General features: G+C 42.7%; 1 protein-coding gene and 1 long non-coding RNA gene across 2 annotated transcripts; one reads left to right on the forward strand and one right to left on the reverse strand.

Annotated features, from left to right (window-relative positions):
- Positions 1-1418: 1418 nt before the first annotated feature.
- LOC125180154 (uncharacterized) lies at positions 1419-17781 on the forward strand. The gene is made up of 3 exons (XR_007158464.2): positions 1419-1600; positions 1987-2097; positions 13403-17781. It is a non-coding gene; the product is annotated as an uncharacterized lncRNA (long non-coding RNA).
- Positions 17782-17883: 102 nt separating this feature from the next.
- On the reverse strand, positions 17884-19097 carry LOC136789120 (E3 ubiquitin-protein ligase Topors-like). The gene is made up of 3 exons (XM_066988866.1): positions 18828-19097; positions 17948-18672; positions 17884-17897 (listed from the first exon to the last, which is right to left on the reverse strand). The coding sequence occupies exons 2-3, from the start codon at positions 18579-18581 to the stop codon at positions 17884-17886; spliced, it is 648 nt and encodes a 215-aa protein (XP_066844967.1). The 5' UTR covers positions 18582-18672; positions 18828-19097.
- Between the last annotated feature and the right edge of the window lie 11 nt (positions 19098-19108).

Genomic DNA, 19108 nt, shown 5'->3' on the forward strand with positions numbered 1-19108 from the left:
CCCAGCCCCGCCGGGCCGGGCCGTGCTGAACCGAGCCGAGCCGAGGCGGGCCGGACCCGCGGCGGGCGATCGCGCTCAGACACACGTAGGCTGCCAGGCGGCGGGGCCGCGCCAGAGTTATGCCGTGGGGCAGCGCCAAAGTATGCAAAGGAAAAATGCTATTAGCTCATCAGCGCTGGAGAGACTCGAAACGGGGTGGCGGCGAGGGGGAAGGGGCCGCTAGCGAGAGGTGAAACACGGTTCTGGAAAATGCGCTGGGCGGCCGGCACATCGCCCCGGCCGGGCAGTGGCTGGGGGGGGGAGGGGAGACCTCCGTGTCAGGGCCGGGTAGCGGAGTCCCTTAACGAGCTGTTAATTAGGAGAAAACCTTCATCAAACGAGCAGCCCCTTGAGGATCGAGCGCTGCCTAAGTGTGAGTCACACGAAGAGCGCGCTGGCGGCTGCTCGCCGAGAGCCGAAACCCGCACGGCCGGGACCGGCACCGGGACCCCTGCGGCCAGACCCGGGGCGGCAGCGGGGCCTCGGCTCGGGGCATCGGGCCCGGATCTCGCGCTGCCTTTGCCAAGGGCTGCCGGCTGAGAGTCAGACAGAGCGGCGGAGGGGTGGCGGCCACATTCACCATCACCGCCATTACCGCCATCACCACCGCCACGAGTCAGTCCCACACCGACATCTCGGTGCTGCCATGTGTCCCCCACCACTACCACCACCACCACCACCACCATCAGCACCACCACTGGTCCCGCACTGGCAGCTCGGTGCTTTGGACATGTCCTCCGCCACCACCACCACACACAGTGATCCCCCAGCCTGGGCTGGGTGTGCTCCTCATGGCCGCTGCGCTGAGGTGACCTCCAGGCCCTCCTCTTGTGCTATGGTCCATGGTGGTTTGTTTGAGTGTTGCCTCCAGTGGTTTGCAGGCCGTGCTCAAAGTCCTGCAAAATAGGGCACTGTGCTGTGGCTGTGAGGGCCTGCGATGGTGAAGCACCCAACACTGATACCACTGGGGCCTGACCTGGCAGCTCTCCATGGCCCCTGATGAGCCCGGTGCCTGCCCAGGTGTTGTGGTCACCCCAGTGTCACCCCAGTCACCCCAGTGTCCCTTCAGGCCCACCACTGTGGCTGATCTCAGGGCCTTGTGCTGCAGGAGAGTGTGAGGCCCTAGGCACTGACACGCCACATCCACCCGCATCACCTCAAGGGCCAAAATCCCTGGGAATCAGTGGTCAAGTGTAAAAACTCCCCGTCTGGAGGACACCGGGGAGCACTGGGTGGTTTTCATCACGGAGAGCAAAGTCTTCTTGCCTGGAGCACCCCAGCAGCCAATGTGGGTGCTGATTGTCCCTGCCAGCCAGCAGCAGGCTGGTGGGGAGCACCCACCAGACCAGGGCCCCTGACAGATCCTGTCCCTGGCAGCCCGCTGTGGGGTTGGGTCTCCTTACTCATCACGTTTGTGGACCATTTGTCCCCTCAGATCATTCCCATCGTGGCTTTGAAAATATTCTTCTCCATTTAAAGTTTTGCCGGGAACAATCAGTGACTAAGACTGAGTAAAACGGAAAGGCTGAAGACAGGGAAAATACAACGCTGAAGAAATGAGGTTTCTGTCTTTCTAATCTTCCTCTAAATCTTACTAGTGTTACAAGCAGCAGGTTGTCTCCCAATGTGTGACGTTAGAAAATCTTTCCATACAGTGGGATTCTAGCCATATGTTTTTTGGTTTGTTTTTGGTCTTCAGTTTTTGGTTTTTGCTTTGCCTCATTAAGTAACTATTATTTTTTGAAACTGGAGAAAGCGTAGTTGAGCCTGCCCTGCCTATTTATCACCTATTCACATTGTTTGCCATTTTTTCCACAGAACAACCTTTATTTGTTCATGAATTTAGGTTTCATAAATCACAAAAAGCACTAGCAGCATCCCTAGAGCATCACAACCTTCATTTGTTAGATGCTTATACCCTGTTCAGCAACTGTCTTCTCCTCACAGGTTGCCTAAATATACCTTGGTCTGTGGAGGCCATCAAAAAGCCCACCAGCTACTGTGAGCAGAAAGACATACGGTGGTGAAAATCTCTTGAAAGTCTCATAAGCAAGCCAGGTAATGTGATTGCTTTAAAGGTGCCCTAAAAATCAGTGAGTACTCTGTTATCAAGCTTCCTCGTGAGTTTAACACAGCTTCTTTGTAAAGATCAATTTTGACACTGGTTTGCAGTTCTCTTAGAGATCTGAGTATTCATCTACCTCTTTCTTTTTTGGCTAGAAGGACTGAGCTGCCTGTGTGTGTGTCGCACTCAGAACTTTGATTTCTGCCACACGCAGAAATACATAGTCTTTATCAATTTAGATATTGAATTTTCCCTCCCCAGAAAATTACAGTAATTGAAGCTGGTATTACTGTGTAATCCCAGTAATTTCTCAGAACCTGAGATTGGGAGGTATTTTATAGTTAAAATTATTTGGCAAATTGTTGCACTGAAGGGTTAGAAATGGAAAAATATTTTTAATGGCCTATGTAACATTTGGAGCTCCCCTTATATGTCCAACACTACTGAACAGCAGTGGTAAATCTCAAAAAGAGTAAAAACTAACCTGTATTTTTAAAAAAATCAACAAAATAATAATAATAATAATAATTAAAAAAACTGTTTGAATTTGTCATGTCCTAGTACGTGTTCCAAGAAAGACATTTTAAGGTTCTTTAAGCTAGTCTTTACTCTTGTTTAATGTGTTGATGAAAGCACTCTGATACTGTAGAAGACGAGAAGTTATTTTGCATGTATAGCCCGTTTACAACAATCCCATTATTTGTTAGCTTTAATATTTCTAAGAACATTATCAACTCTATTGTTATGGGATGGCTAATTTGTGGCCTGGTTTAGTGTTAATTTGGGATCTTACCTAGAGGCATATACATGAAAAAAGAAATATAAACAATTTTATAAAATCTTAACAAAAGACTGTAATATGTGTTAACTATGTGTTATTATGTGTTTTTATATGTTAACATTATATGTTAACACTTAATATGTGTTAACTCTATTTCTTTGAAGCTGGTATTTATTTGTTTGAGATTGAAGGGTTGGTTGCTGAGGAGTCACTATGACAAAAAGCTTGATGAGTCGTGGCTGGTTTCAGCTTTCTGTGTTTGAGAAAAAAATTGGTTTACTCATCTGTGAGTTATGCATGAGTAGGCAAAGTACTTTCTGTGATTTTTCTGCGTGCATAAACAATGCATTGCAAATAGATTCTTAATGCTTTTGCTTTACAGATCTTACTGATTGTATTTTTCATAACTGACTGTTTTTACATTCAAATATTCAAATTTGGGTGATTTTGTTGCACAGCAGAACACTGTATGTAGATTTTTCTGAAGCCCAGTCTACAGCAGGTTGACATATGTTTATTTAGAAACTCATTGTCAGTACAATGGATGAAAAGGTTCCTAGTTGTAATGAATTATCCTTAATAGCTTGAATTAATATGTTAAGATATTCTTTACAGTACATTAACTTCACTAGAAGGTAAGGACACTAAGTATTTGTTGTCTGTAATGCGTTTTTGTTTTTTTTTTAACAAACCAACTTAATTAGAGACCAAGATCATAGGCTTTTTCTGACATGAGTAGGTTTTGGACAAGACTCTATAAAAATTTGTTTTTACAAAAGTTAATTTTCTAGTTAAATTTAGCTACTGTTTGTAGGTCTGATTTTGAAGTCTCTCATCAAGCAGCTTCCTATCAACACATGTAAAATGCAAAAGTAAACTTTCAGATTTTTTTCTGCTCTGAATTTATAAGGGAATGCATAGATTTTTCTTATGTTATTGAACCTATCGATTTGCTGAACAAAGAAATAGTTTAAAATTTAATTAGTAGATGATCTCTTGAATTCAAAATTAGCAGTCAGAACATCACCTGGCCACTATCTAATAGTTTATTTTACAAATCTAGTTTAGAGTTGCTTGGTTTTACGCACTGTGGGTAGACCTGCTGAATTGCACATACCTATCTCTGGTGAATAAAATTAAACACACTTGTAAATTTCTGCAGGATCAGACAGCACTGATAAGAAAAGCAATTACCAGAGATGAGGCAAGTGTTGGTTTATTCTGGTGTGGGAGCTTGAAGACAAAAGCCTTTTGACATCAGTGGACTTTTTGTCTAATTAGGGATTTGCAGTGAAGTTTTAATAGAAGTATTTTTAAAGTTTAGACTGTCGACGTGTCGGTAGAGCTGAATATGAATGGTTTCACAACATCTAGTTACATGGCTTCTTACCTGAACCTGAATACAAAAAGAGCATGGTGAAAATTAAACAAATTTAAAAGCTTTCTGCTCTGAATCTGTAGTATATTTCATCTCTGATTATTGTTTTCTATCTGCAAACTAAGGAGTCTCACAAAGATTTTAATAAGAAGTGAGATTTCTAAAAAAGTGAACTAAATAAATGACAGCTACTGCAAATTCAGACAAAGAATTGAAAATTCACTGAAGTTATTCCCTTTCATACATGTCAGCATCTGTGATGAAAGTTTCACTAACTATTGTCTTTGAAGTATTCATTGCAGTAGTAGGCAAAATTTACCATCGAAAGATATAACTGGGTATGTTCATTTCAATTTCAGTAAATTATCTGATGGCACGCAGAAAGGAATAGTAATCCAAGACGTTCAGACCAAAGAGCCCATTACCTGTGCATTAAAGCATGTAATAGGTACAAGTTAGTTTCATTCATCAAGGTTAATTAAAGTAGATTTGAACAGTGCATGTGTAAACAGTATTTTTTCTTGTTGTGAGGAAATTCAGTCCTGGATTGTCTTCACAAGCAGAGCATGTCCTCAACAACTGCCGAATTTTATTGAAGCTTTTCAATCCTCAAAAGAGGACATCATGACAAACCTTAAAAGCTTAAGTAAATTCAGAAAAAGCAAATGTCTGGCTAAACACATCACACATCATTCTATACACATCATGTCTGCTTTGTGGCCCAGCTCCAGAATGAGTCTTGCCTTTTGCACGTGGACATTTTGCACAAAGGCAATTAAAAACAAAACAAAACAAAAAGCTAGTAAATCCAAGCTAAGGGAGAGTTGAGAAAACAATTAGTTCACATTAATGCATTCACCAGACTGTTCTGAGATTAAGAACACTTTGTATGAAGGCAGAGGAATGGATGACATCTCAAATCAGACATTTTTCTTTCCTCTTCAGTGGGGCAAAGTCCTTGTGAAATCCAACATCATGTGAAAGCAGAACATGCCTGCATAAATTTTGGAACATTATATTACTGTTCATCTCATCAAAAATATTTAGACAGTGTGGCAGTGATATGTCTAAAACAAATCTAACTTTGTAAAAATAGCACAGAGGAGTTCCAGATTTGTTGTATCTAATTCATTATAACAACTAACTTGCTTGGTCTGCAAGTAGAAATAATTCCTAACTGTTCTATATACCAGGATCTGATGGCTCTTTTCTGCCTAGTATATAGCACCTTTGTCTTCCTAATCACCCCTGAATTAGCGTGGTTGTCGAAGAGACAGGTAGTTTTCTCTGTAGGACTTCAGTATCTGCTCAAAAAAGATAAGAGAAGAGCCCACCTTCAACTGTCAAGGTGGATTTTCATAACTGGTGTAAGAAAACCATCTCTTACACCAAGAAGGTGCATACAGAGGCTCAATCAAAATAGCAATCTATAATGGCATTCATAATGCAAACAAGAATGCCATTAGAGGTGGTACAACAAAGCCAGTAGTGAAGAATTGGCGCAGGAACTCCAGAAGCCCTGCAACTAAGGTGTGAATTGTCTGATACCTTGTTTTCACTGAGGAATTTGTATCCAATACACAACTAAAATATACCATTAAGGCATCAAAGAGAATGTTACCTTTACATTAGATATAAGGGTCCTAGATGTATCAAGGATACTAGAAAAAACAGTTTGCAGTTTGTATTCAAATAGAAATGAGGGGGGAATAGAAATAATTGGTATGGAACATGGAGACCTACTCCAAGTAGGCCTCAGAGACTTACCCAACAAGGGGTCTTCTTCTGATAGAGATACAGGTTCAGGCTTCTGAGTTACATTACAGTAGCCAAGTTCACATAAAATAACAGTGTAGTTCAGTCATCTGTCAGCAATTAATCTCTACTGGCTGCCTCCAGCAGCCTTTTGTTGTATCTGATGTTATTGTCAAAATGTAAATGTGTCTTATGGGGGGCAAGATGCATCTAAAATAATGTCACATTTTCAACTCAGTCTTGGCTCCTAGCTTGGTATTTATTGGCAAGCAAATGTTTGATGTTATCAGACATATTATTTTTATTTTGAATGTAAGACAGTTATGTGTAGGATGGTTTATCTGTATGTCTTCATAAAAGAAGTTTCTGTGTGGATTAAGTAAACAGATGTGTTGCAAAGTGTGTGGATATCCACTCCTGGAACAAGGCAGCCTACAAACAACAGAAGAAATGTCCCAGTTTTCCTAAACTGATGGTCTGGACTGGCCAGCATTTCTTGGTTGCTGAGCATTTCATAACTAGCTATAACTATTCTAGGAAGATTGAAACAAACAATGTCTAACTGAATGAGTCTTGTGAAGAGCTGACTATTTATTTACTTTCCTCGTAAGATGAAGAGAACACTAGACCTATTGAGAAGTTATTTGTTGCTCATACTCTTGTCCTACCCACGTGCATGATTGTGGTCTCATTAGCTTTCCTCCTTACTACTCTCTTGTTTTTTCCAATTGTTGTATCCTTTCTCTAGGCAGATTGCAAGCTGTCCAGGGCAGGGACTACAGCATCCTATGTGTAGGCTCAGTGATACTCACAGTAGGGCACTGAGTCTGACTGTTACTTTTGGCCACTGCTGCAATATGAGTAGCAGCACTGAATACAGAATACTGCATTGAACAGATGCGACATTTAGAACATGTGAAAGCCCTCACGCAGCTGTGTGTATTATTGAGCAAAGTTGACACTCAGCAATTCTGACTCAAATAAAACACCCATGGTGGTTTTCCATTTGGTTTAATTTTCATCATAATATTTTGTCTTACATACCAATATTATGAACTCTTTTACTATTCTGCTCTGTAGCAGTATAGTGGATTCCTTTGGAAACACATTCCTGATCTAAATCCTATTTTCATCCACAGGTAATTATCACATTTTACCTGAGGTCTTTTCATTGCTTAGATGATTGAAGAAATTATTTGAAATAAAACATTAAGTCATGCAGTCAGATTGAAAGGAATGTTTGTAAAAAGATGTAGAAGCTATATAAGAGCAATGACTGTGATATTTACTTTACCAATTAATAGTAGTTAAAAAGAGATATACTTAATGTAGTGCTTGTTCAGCTTTAATGAGTTGATGCAAAAGTTGGTGGTAAATGCTGTTTTCTCTTCAAAGCGAACAGACTCAAGCAGGTACTAATTAAAGATCAGCACAGAAATTGTCATGGTGGTATGCCAGGTTGGTTTTGTTGGGTTTATTTATCTGATTTGAAGCCTAACACAGTAATTGGTTGAAACTGCACTGCGTGTGTGTCAATTAGAAATATTCAAAATTATCCCAGCGTGTGATGTCATATAACCAAACAGAAATGTCCATGGAAGTAGATACATTTTTGGAAATTTATACACTTGTTAGTGCTAATTTCAGTTGAATACTGTAGTGGCAAAGGTGGCTGCTACTTTTATTTGTGTGAGTGGAGCCTTTTCCACAACTCTCCAGCTGATGTGTGTTGTCCCCTGTGACACATGCCCGGGCTGTGTCTACATCAGGTCGGGGAATGAGGTGATGCTGCCATGAGGGTCTACAAGGGGATAGGAGATGGGACGGGGGAGAGGCCACGACAAACAGTCTTGACTCCTGTGCAGCACTGACTTTTCCTTACCTTCAGAGGCACTAGGGAAAAGCTGTGGTTTCACAGAGTGACTGGGTTTGTATGAGTTGTCTGGTGGCATGGGAGCAGGATGAGGACATGAGATGGGGTTGAATGGGATTTAACCCCTTAACTTGTCTTCCCTGGTAAATCTGCAGGTGAACCCACAGCAGGCTTTCTTTTAGTCTAGTTTCACTGTGCTATTTACATTCTTAACCTGTTCTTGTTTAATAAAATTTCCCATATGTATCTATCTACATATTATATTATATCTAAATACAAGTAACATGTCCCTGCATAGCTTGAGCAAAGCCAAACTCTTTGATCTATACACACCACAAACAAATACATACACTCCTCAGCTTTAGGACATTTTATATTTCTGTCATCATCCATGCTTTTTTGTGGGGATCTCAACAGGGGTAGCTGTTCTGCAGAATGGGGTGTCTCACCAACCCAAGTACACCAGATTACACCTTCTGGTGCTGTGATCAGATAGGACTGTAGTGAGGCATGACAGCCCCTAGATGTTCTGCTTTTCCTCGTGGAAGGTCATTGTGACTGCTCCACTGGAACCAAGCTTCATGGAGGAGGCTAGAAAATCAATAAGGAATAAGAAGGTCTTGATGTGGTGGCATTACCTTACTGTCTTGGTCCTAATGAGGAATAAAGAGCAGAGCCTATTAGGAACTCCCGCGGGGCTTCCTGAGGAATCGTATCAACAGAAATGACCCTTTAAGAAAAGAGAGCCTGAATTTTGGCAAGTGTAAGGAGGAAGGATGCTGCTGAGGATGATGAAACTTACCGAATGTCTGGTTCCAGAAGCAGGTGTTTCCCCTACAGGCATGCAAGGAATCCAGTGTGTCTGGATTCCTCTTTAAAGTTTTATGGACAGCACTCATTTGTAGTGGATGACTGTCATGGACATTAGCTGAGTTATACTAAGGTTGGACTTTGCACTTGACAGTAAAGCATTTAACATCTGTATATGTCCTGTGATGTGTTTTTTAAAGAATATAACTTCATCTAGATACTATATTTGCTACATTTTTAATTGTAGCTCTGGCTTTGCATTTTAATTTGCATTAAAATTATAATGATTTTCAACACCACTCTACTGTTGTAAAACTTTAGGTTATTAAATTTTAAATAGTAACATGCTGGCAAGCAGGAGCAGAGCATAATATAAATTGTCTGAGCTAATTAACAACGGAAAGGTACTGTCGTAAGCTACCACGCACCTTTACATCTTCACTGTACTGTCCTAACAGGTTACTATTTCCCAAAGAGTAAGATTTAACAAGTAGTATGCATTACATCATGGAAGATTCAAAAGCACATTACAGTAAACTCTTCTATCACTGTTCTTAGCACACCAGCAAGGAAGAGCATGTCAACTCTGCTGAAGCAGTGTTACTGAGCAGTGCTGGACAGGCAGTAAATGGAATATTCTTTTATAGAAACCTCTGGGGAAAGCTATAGGGAAGATTACATGTGTTAGAATTTGGACTGGAATTTGGATTTGCAAAATTTTAAAGCCAAAAAGGACCTATGTAGTCTAATCTTCCGTATAACACAGGCCATAGAATTTTACCCAGTAATTTCTGCATAAAGATCATAATTAGTAGCTGAGCTAAGGTATCTTTTTTAGAAAGACAGTTTTGGATTAAAGATTTCAAATGATAGAGAGCACACCACATCCCAAAGTCAGCTGATGCAATAGTTTTTTTCCCTTCACTTCAAAACAAAACAAAGCTGTGCCTTATTTATAATCTAAATTGAACACCTCTACTGAGGTAGTCGTCTTCAAGACAGCATCCACAGCAAGAAAGCACCTGCTAACGCAAGTGTGAACATGTGTTCAGTATGTTGCTGTAAAGGAGCAGTGTTGGATGTGGCATGTGGTGTGCAGGAAATGTATTTCTCTAACTCTGCATTCCTCATTCCAACCACTGGAGTGCTGCAGGGCTGTGAAAGCCACTGGTGGGGGTGAGCAGAGAGCCACTTACCCCCCAGAATCGTTTCCTAGACCAGCAAGTGCTGATACCCAAGCACCTGAGGAGAGCCTCACCCCACATCTGCTCAAGAGGCCATCCAACAAGTTGGTCAGTTAGGACAAATTGCTAAGTCTTCTCTTACATTAACTGTTTTTGATTTCTAAATCCTACAATCAGAAAGAATATTACACAGCTTGAAAAAAAAAACAGTTTTCTTAACCAGTCAAAATGTATGTTCTCAGATTGAATTACATCAGTGGAGTTGCACTTTCTAAAAAATTTGTGCTGTTTTCCTGATCTAAGGTCTACATTCTGGTGAGAGGGCACGCCGGGTAGAAGGACTGCTCAGAAAAAAGCCTGGTACGGAGGAACACAGAGCTCTACGTACTCAGTCCTACATCACAATTTACAATTTCTGCCCAAGCTTAAAATACCTCAGGGAAACCATATCCTGTATCTGAAGAAACAGACCAGATTACTTTCTTAGGGGTTAAAAGATATCAAACTGAGGCCAGAAACAAAGGACAAATTTCCATTACGGAAATTTCCATTCCAGCCAGTCCTGCCTCAGTCTGTCTCACCACACTCAGCAAGTCCCATGCACTCCAGACTTGCCGGTGCACCTCCATGTGATCAAATCTTTCCTTAGGCTTGTTTCTTCTGAGAAGGCTGCAAAGAAAACAATCCTGCTGAAACACTCATTCCTGATCTTGTGAATCATTGGTGGATATATAGTGTCTGGAGAGCGTCTTTTCTCCCTTTAGGTTTTAAAATGCAATTACAATTAATTTGCCTTTACCTGTACCCTCCTCCCTGTGGCAGCACCCTTATTACAGCAATAATATATTTATAAACAAAAAAGGTTGTTTTGTTTAAGAACATAAGACAGTTCAGTATTTTTCTGTGACAGAAAATGGATGTGTTGTTATTCATACCACATGAAATCATGTTTTCATAACTATACAGCTCTTTAAAATACATTATTTGGGAAATATGGTCCATGCAGGGAAAAGAGTGCATATGTCAAGTGTGAGATAGTGATATCCTTGAGAAAAACAAACTCAACTCATTTGAACCCATAAAAAACTAAGCACTGAGGTTAAACCATAAAATGTGGTGGGCAGTTTCTCACTATGGTAAACCACTAGACTATTAGGTATGCAGGCAATATGTGTTTGTTTGCTCCCGTGGATACTGAAAGTATTCTGAATTCCTTGGGACTTTAAATATTATGCTATAAAATGTTAAACCAATACCTTTAGGTCAAAACCAGAGTCCAACACATGCCACCTAGACTATTAAAGTTGAAAAATAGAAAAAAAATCAGGACTCAAGCTTCTGAAGAATTTTTTGATGGAATGTATTTCCAGTTCAGCTATAAAAAGCTCCAGTCTAAACCTCTGCACTTGTTTACACCTGTGAATAATGATGTACCTTATTCATTTGCTTTTGGAAAAGGTTATTTTTATTTCAGCCAAAGCAACTTTTTTTTTTTTTTTTTTTTTTTTTTACTACAGTATCTTTGAAGTTACCCTGTCTTTTTAAAGGGAGTTTCCTGCTAAAAGAAAAAAAATAAAAAAGCTAAGAAAATTATATGCTTCAATCCAGTAGGACAATTTATTGTTGTTTATGTCTGCACTGGACCTAACAGCAACCCATATAACAGTGAGCTTTCTTTCTGGGAAAGCCTAACAAAAGCTGTCCTCGTTTTGTTAATGAGCAGAGTGATTTTTTCCCAGAGTTCAACAAAAGTTAAACATTCTGAAAGAGACCAAAATGCACTAAATAAACCTCTTAAAAATAATATGCTTCAGGAAAGAAGCAACTCAGAGTGCGTTCATAGCACGACTGTTGTGAAAGCAATTTCTTAGAACAGATCTTTGCAATGGTTTTTCCACTTCTAAATGCTGATTGTTGTTGTGCTTTTGTTGTTGTTTGGTTTTTTAATGCAAATTTCTGTGGCATTAATTCTGGGAATTTGTCCAGTTAAACACATTCTTCCATTTAGCCCAAGAGGAAACTCTCGGCAGCAGTTCTGAATTGTTTTTTTATTTTAGCAGGATTGGTGTGGAAACCTTTGCTTTGCTTTTAGAGACCCTTAGACCTATTGTGTGCGATGTAATAATACTTAACCTCAGAAATGCAGCTTTTTCAGAGCTGTTGATGGAGCACATAACTCCTTCATTAAAAGACCCCTTCATTAAAAAGAGGAAAATATGATACCATTCAGGAACTCGGGCCTTTCTAGCTACCAACAATATTCTGTGTGCTCATTGCCCTCTCCTGGCTTTGTCTGGTAATTTTGGGGGTTTAAAATACCAGAAGCAGGTCTCCTAAGAACGTTACGCATTCCCCCGACAGATTTTTTTTTCCAGTCCAATGTGTTGGTTATGAACACGTTTTTTTCAGGTGGTACAAACCACCTCTCTCATCAGTGTACTGGAAACGAGCTACAAAGCAGCACTCAAGTCAGAGCTGGTGAGCTCTGTTTGCTCCCAGTGCTGCTGCACTGTTTGTCTGCCACTCAGAGCAATCCAGGCATTTACCCATTGAAATTTTAAAAAAGAGTTTTGATAAGATCCTGCATTAAATACTTACAAGAAAAGGAAGCCATTGTCAGATAATTGATTGTTACAGGTAGGGATATCCGAGGGCAGAAGTATGTTTCTTCATGAAACGTATGAGGCAGTTATCCCGTAAAAGGGAAGGAGGTGTTTATTGTTCCTCCAGTGAACAGCTCTGTACTGAGACTTGTTCTGTTTAAATTAAATAAAGCAGGATTTAGGTGCAAATGATGAGGTATCAAAGCTTAGTACTGATACACCATTGTTTAGGTCAGGCTAAAATGGAAATTAACACTGATAGGCATTAGAGACTGGAGAAGAATAAACCCAGGTCAACATCTGCTCTGATGGGATCCAAGCTAACTGTAATGTGTAAGAAAAGACAACTCATATGTGAATGTGGGAATGTATTTCCAAGATAGATCACCCTCAACACAGCCTGTTTGTATGTGCCTCTCAAGCTGTCCCTAGCCAGGGCTGGATGCTGTCAGAGGCAGCATACATTGTGCAGGTGGCATATGTGGGAAAGGGTTTTGAATTAGGAACCCCAGGACCTGTGTTTGTTTTCCAAAAGAATGAGAAAATTTAAGCCTCAGCTTTAATGGCACAGGATGGAAAATACACTGATAAAAGAAGTACCAACAAGTACGACACCATGTAAATGGTCTTGTGTGGGAGCATGGTATCTATGCTTGTATCCTGTGCTTGTAAATTTGAAGGAAAACAGGTTGGAACCCTGAAGACTCTTATTGGTAAGTCTATGTTGGACATATCAGGTGTTTGTTTACATCTGTACTGTGAACAGATACTGTAATCTGGATATTTTACACATATATGTATTTTGTATATATTCACGCATACACGTATGTATATGTATGTAGAAAATATAAGAATTATTTTTAATAATAGTACTTAATTATATTCTCTGACCTACTCTCCTGTGTTTCTGTGAGATGAGAATGCTGGAGCAGTAAAAGAGTCTCTGAAGACTGACACCAAGGGAAAGATACTGCCAGCCAAGGAAGCGTGAGGGCCAGCCATCCAGCCAGGATCTTGCAAGGACACCTTCGCAGGACCACATCAGCAGTAGGCCTGGAGGTGCAACTCACAGGCAGCATCATGACACAGAGTGCTGTAAAGACTTCAGGTTGTGCTGCAATTAAGTTTTCAGGACAGTCCAAGTCATGCAGAAGTCAACAAAGATCAGAATCAGCAAAGGCAATCTGAGGCATAGTACAGAATCACCCCAGATTTTCCTGCTTGTAGTGCAAGTCTTTGTGTTTTCTAATGCAAAATCTGATTCCATGTGTCACTTTTTTCTTTTTCCTTTTTACCACATCACCAGTTAATCCATCTGTACAAGTACATGAAGGTCTACAAGTATTTAAGCATGGTTTTGGACCTCAAAAGTCCTTAGACTCTTGCAATCATGCCAGACACAGTGTTGTCCTGAAAAGCAGTATATTGGGACATTCTTGAAACTCTACTTATCCGTTAGCTATGTTATTTATTAGTCTTCTCCATTTGAAGATAATTCCATTCAGATCCCAAATTGTCCAGGAGGAATGTTGGTGGTTCAGGGACCTCCCAGGCATAAGAGAAGTCTTTAACTTGTGATGGGATGAGACTTAAACTGAATGTTTAGACTAAAGAATTTGTCTAAAATAACTTCCTTCAACTTCATAGCACTCTCAAAATAATCTGTCTGCCAGATTTAGCAGGCATTCTGGTAGGTCTTAGTGGAAATGTCCACATCCTGGAATCTGGCTTTTATGTAACATAGTAGCACTAAAAGGAGGTAGGGCTTCTGGTTGTCCTTATGGCTAGAGGAATAAATTTATTGTTAATATACTAAGTAACATACACCTAGTTGCTAGGCTTCATATGCTATGCTAGGCAGATCTTCAACCAGATTATAAAAGAGGTTAGACCATGTGTCAGGTAGTGAGTATATAAGGCATGTAAATATTTAAGTTCAAGGTGAGAGATTCTTGAGGCTTCAACTGAAAATAAGGAGATGTTCCAGAAATAGATACAGTTAGATTATTCTTTATCTATTTGTACACACTATTCAGAACAGGCCAAGTATTCCAAAATCCATGAAAAACGTCATGGTTTTTAAGAAGAGATGATGGTTTATGGTCAACTGTTAGAAAGGTAAGCATCATTTCTTCTTTCCTTTAGAAAATCTCCATGTTCGCGTGGTAGTCTTGCTACTGAGGGCCACTGTGTATTTTTAATTTGTATCAAGATGATAATATTCCTCAGTGAAACCAGCTTGAATTCACCTCCCAATTAATTTGTGTGGTTTCACATCTATTTCTCATTTTGCTTCTACTGTGTATGAAGTTTATAAGCTAAACTGTCTTTTATCATTGTCATTTTTCCATTTATTCTTTGATAAGGTAGTCACCTGCCCTTTCTCCTTTTAGCCCTGGGAAAGGACGGTGAGGTATGGGGAAGACCAGCTTGGAGAAAATAAATGAGTTAATAGGTGAAAAGCAACATCTTGAATGTAATCCAGAAGTTAGATCATATATAGTCAGATCATGTGGCTCTCTGACTCTGAAAGTAGTGCTATAAAGTACTGAACTATATGGTGATAATAACTCACTGGGTGACAGCTTTATTTTGAGTCCCTGCTAGCTAACCTGGTCATCCAGCACAAAGGTAGTAATTGCATGTGTTGCTCAAGGTACAGAATGTTACACGAACATACTATACTTAGAATTAATCATTAAAGAAATGATGCTAGCCTTGGCAAAAAAGCCAAGTTATAATATGGATGGGTAACAACTACGGTAATGTAAATTCCCCTTTATATTTGCATCATATTGACAGGTGCAAGAACTACTTAGAACTTATTTTCCTTAGAACTTAGTTACTTAGAATATTTCCTTATTTTCCTTATTTTTTACTTATTCTATTCAAGTTAATAACTTAGCAGAAGAGTATTTTCAATCGTCAACAAATTTCATCCTGAAATGTCTCTGGCCCCAAAATAAAGTTTTTAAATAGTCAAAACCAGACACAACTCTCTATAATGCTGTAATTATACCTGTTAATGATACTTAAGTTTTTTTTTTGTAGCTCCTGGCAACCTGATGCTCTGTGATTTCTCAGAATGATTCTATGTTCCTGGCTCAACTGTAGTTATGACAAACAAAAGTTTTCCCTGAACTGTTCATCACTTTTAGTTCATAATGTGTTGCATACTCTATTTCATTTCTTCAGTTCTCTTTCTTCTGGCTCCTCTTCTGAATATCTCACTCTGATCTTGAATAACTCATTCCAAATGTTCATTGCTGTTAAGTCATCCTATCAAATACACTTTGTCCCAACTAAATGGACATGATTATTAAATTGCTTTATACTACCCTGCAGATACTCCCCACAGTTTGACAATGAAAGGTGTTGCAGCTGATTACCCTCCCATTCTAGATATTTAACCAGTATGGGCCACTTCCAGCATACTAAGTAAAGCACTAACTCTGATGATTGCCCAGTTTTATAGGGGAAGAACATTATTTCCAAGTACTGAATATATTTTAATCAGTTTATACTTGAAGCAAAATTGAGATATTATTTGCAATGCAAAACAGACTTATTTTAGCTAGATCCACAAGGGTGAAACTTCAAAGGGGAAACTCCAATAAGCCACATGAAACAAGAAATGCTGGACTATGTGGTCTTGTACTAGCATAACTGTTGTGGTTCAGTCTCATCCAGTCTCATTCAGTCTCATTACAGGGAGTAATGCCATATATCTATGGCGAAGTTTCACTTATTTTCTTGAATACTGGGACAACAAATACAGAGACAAGAAAACTGGAACAGCTGAAGTGATCAGCTTTCATTAAAAGTAGATGATAAGTGCTAGCATAGGTGCTATGACAATATGCATTATGCCTAAGGCAAGTGAATAAATTGTTCAATGCAATAGACAGTAATTAAGTTGCTGGGTGTGCTGGGTTGGCCTTGGCTGGCTTCTGGGTGCCCACCACACTGCTCTCTCACTACCCCTCCTCAACAGCAGCGGAAGAAAATATGATGGAAAAAAAAAATCTCATGGGTTGAATTAAGGACAGGGATATCACTCACGAATTTCCATCATGGGCAAGGCAGACTCAGCATGGGAAAGATTAAATTAATTTGTTGGCAACTGATGACAATGTAGGGCAGTGAGAACTAGAAAAAAAATGGAAACACCTTCCCCTCTTATTCACCTCCTTGCACCTCCTCACCTCAATGGTGCAGGAGAACAGGGAATGGGAGCTGCAGTCAGTCCCTGATGCTTTGTCTCCGCCACTCCTCAAGGTCACTCCCTGCCCCTGCTCCACATGGGGTCCCTCCCACGGGATGCCGTCCTTCCCGAACTGAGCCTGCGGGGGCTGCCCACAGGCAGCAGCTCTTCAAGAACTGCTCCCACATGGCTCCGTACCACGGGGTCCATCCATCCCCCAGGAGCAAACTGCTCCAGCACGGGTCCCCCACAGGCGGCAGCTCCCCCCAGACCCCCTGCTCCTGCGTGGGCTCCTCTCCATGGGCTGCAGCACCTGGTGGCCAAGAAGGCCAAAGGGATCCTGGCGTGCATTAAAAGAAGCGTGGCTAAGCAGGTCAAGGGAGGTGATCTTCCCCCTCTACTCTGCCCTGGTCAGGCCTCACCTGGAGTACTGTGTCCAGTTCCGGGATCTCCAGTACAAAAAAGACAGGGATCTCCTGGAGAGAGTCCAGCATAGGGGCAAAAAGATGATACGGGGCCTGGAACATTTGCCCTGTGAGAAAAGGCTGAGAGACCTGGGCCTGTTCAGCCTTTAGAAAAGAAGACTGAGGGGGGATCTTATCAATGTTTATAAATACACGAAGTGTGGGAGACAACGGGATACGGCCGACCTCTTCAGCGTTTTGTGGGGACAGGACAAGGGGCAATGGCCACAAAATGGAGCCCAGGAAGATCCGCACCAACATGAGAAAGAACTTCTTCATGGTGAGGGTGACGGAGCACTGGAACAGGCTGCCCAGGGAGGCTGTGGAGTCTCCTTCTCTGGAGATATTCAAGGCCCGTCTGGATGCCTACCTGGGCAGACTGCGCTAGGGAACCTGCTTTGGCAGGGGGGTTGGACCCGATGACCTCTTGATGTCCCTTCCAACCCCTACAGTTCTGTGATTCTGTGAAACCAACATGGGTACGGACAGCAGCAATGTCTGCACGTCAATAATACAGAGACTCTTTCAGTAACATCTTTTTATTTTCAGATGTGATGCTGCCAGCCGAGGGGTGCCCGCCTAGCGCCGCCGTCGGGGCGGCCTCTTGCGGGGCTGGGGAGAGTCCTGGAGGCTGCTGCTGGCCCTCCTCTTCGGGGCGCGCCGGCGCCCCCCAGGCAAGCAGTCCCTGCCCTGGGCAGAGGGACCTGCTGCCGCCTGCCCTGGCTCCTCAGGTGCCTCCTCCTCTTCTGTGGTGGCAGGGGCACGAGTCCCCCCTGGAGAGGTGGCGTGGCTGTGGGCAGCTGCGGGGCTGTCCTCCTGGCTCCCTGCAGCGTGGGCGTCCTGGCGGTCACGCTGCCGGCGGATCTCTGTGCTGCACAGCTCCACAGCGGCAGTGATGAGCCGCACCACGAAAGGCAGGGTCTGGTTTTTGAGGCAAGGCTGCAGCGCCCGCACCAAGCCCTCCTCGTCGAGCCCGTAGACGCACAGGTAGCCGATCACTGTGCTCAGGCCCGCAGCCACCTCCCACCACTCGGAGCCGGAGATGGTCTCCAGCTCCTGCTGCAGCCACGCAAGCAGGGGCTCGACGTTTTCTGGGTGCTCCCGGAAGAAGGCTGCCCAGACCTCAGGTGGGAAGCCGAGGTCAGGAGCCCTGGGCACCGGCTCCACAGCCTCCTGCTCATCCTGCTCATCCTCAGCCAAGTGCTCTGCAGGCTCTGGGACAGCACACTCCAAGAAATCGTCGGCCGACCTCACCGAGTATTTGATGGTTTTGATTGTCTCCCTGCAGAAGGGGCACCTTGAATTCTTCTTTGCACACCGCAGGGCACAGCCATAGCAGAGCTGGTGGAGACAGGGGGTCACGCAGGCGACATCGTCCCGACCTTCCCCACAGGCTGGGCAGGTCCAGTCCGATGGCACATCCATGGCCACCGGGCTCTACAGTGGGCTGGGGAGAGCTGAGTTGAAGAAGCTGCTCCCCTACCCTGGCGCTGCAGCTGCCAAAGGATGTCTGAATCTGCACAAGAGAGAGAGGCCAAGGTCACTCACTGTGCCAGGGTGAGCAGAGGCAATGCCCCCCCTGGCACCTCAGCAGGACCCCCCAGCCCCACGGCTGGGCCGTCCCGTGCCCCCTGTGGGCTGCCCCAGGGCACGTGTCCCCACACAGCTCACCTGTGCTGCTGCGAGCGTGTCCCGCGGGGCCCCGGCTGCCTGAGACAGGCAGGGCCGGGGAAACACAGGCAATGACTGTGGGGACGGGCACTGAGAACAGCTGCCGGCGGCCCCACAGCACGGCTCTACCAAATCCTCGCTCGGTGCTCCAAGCCTCGCACAAGCGCTCAGCAGGAGTCAAGCCACGAGCTAGGCTGACGTGGCCTCTGCTGGCGCCCCAAGATAAGCAGCGAGGGCTGCGAGGTCACAGCCCATCGCTCAGTGATGTCACCATGGGCCAT

The sequence above is a fragment of the Anser cygnoides genome, chromosome Z (assembly GCF_040182565.1).
Source record: "Anser cygnoides isolate HZ-2024a breed goose chromosome Z, Taihu_goose_T2T_genome, whole genome shotgun sequence".
Classification (NCBI taxonomy): domain Eukaryota; kingdom Metazoa; phylum Chordata; class Aves; order Anseriformes; family Anatidae; genus Anser; species Anser cygnoides.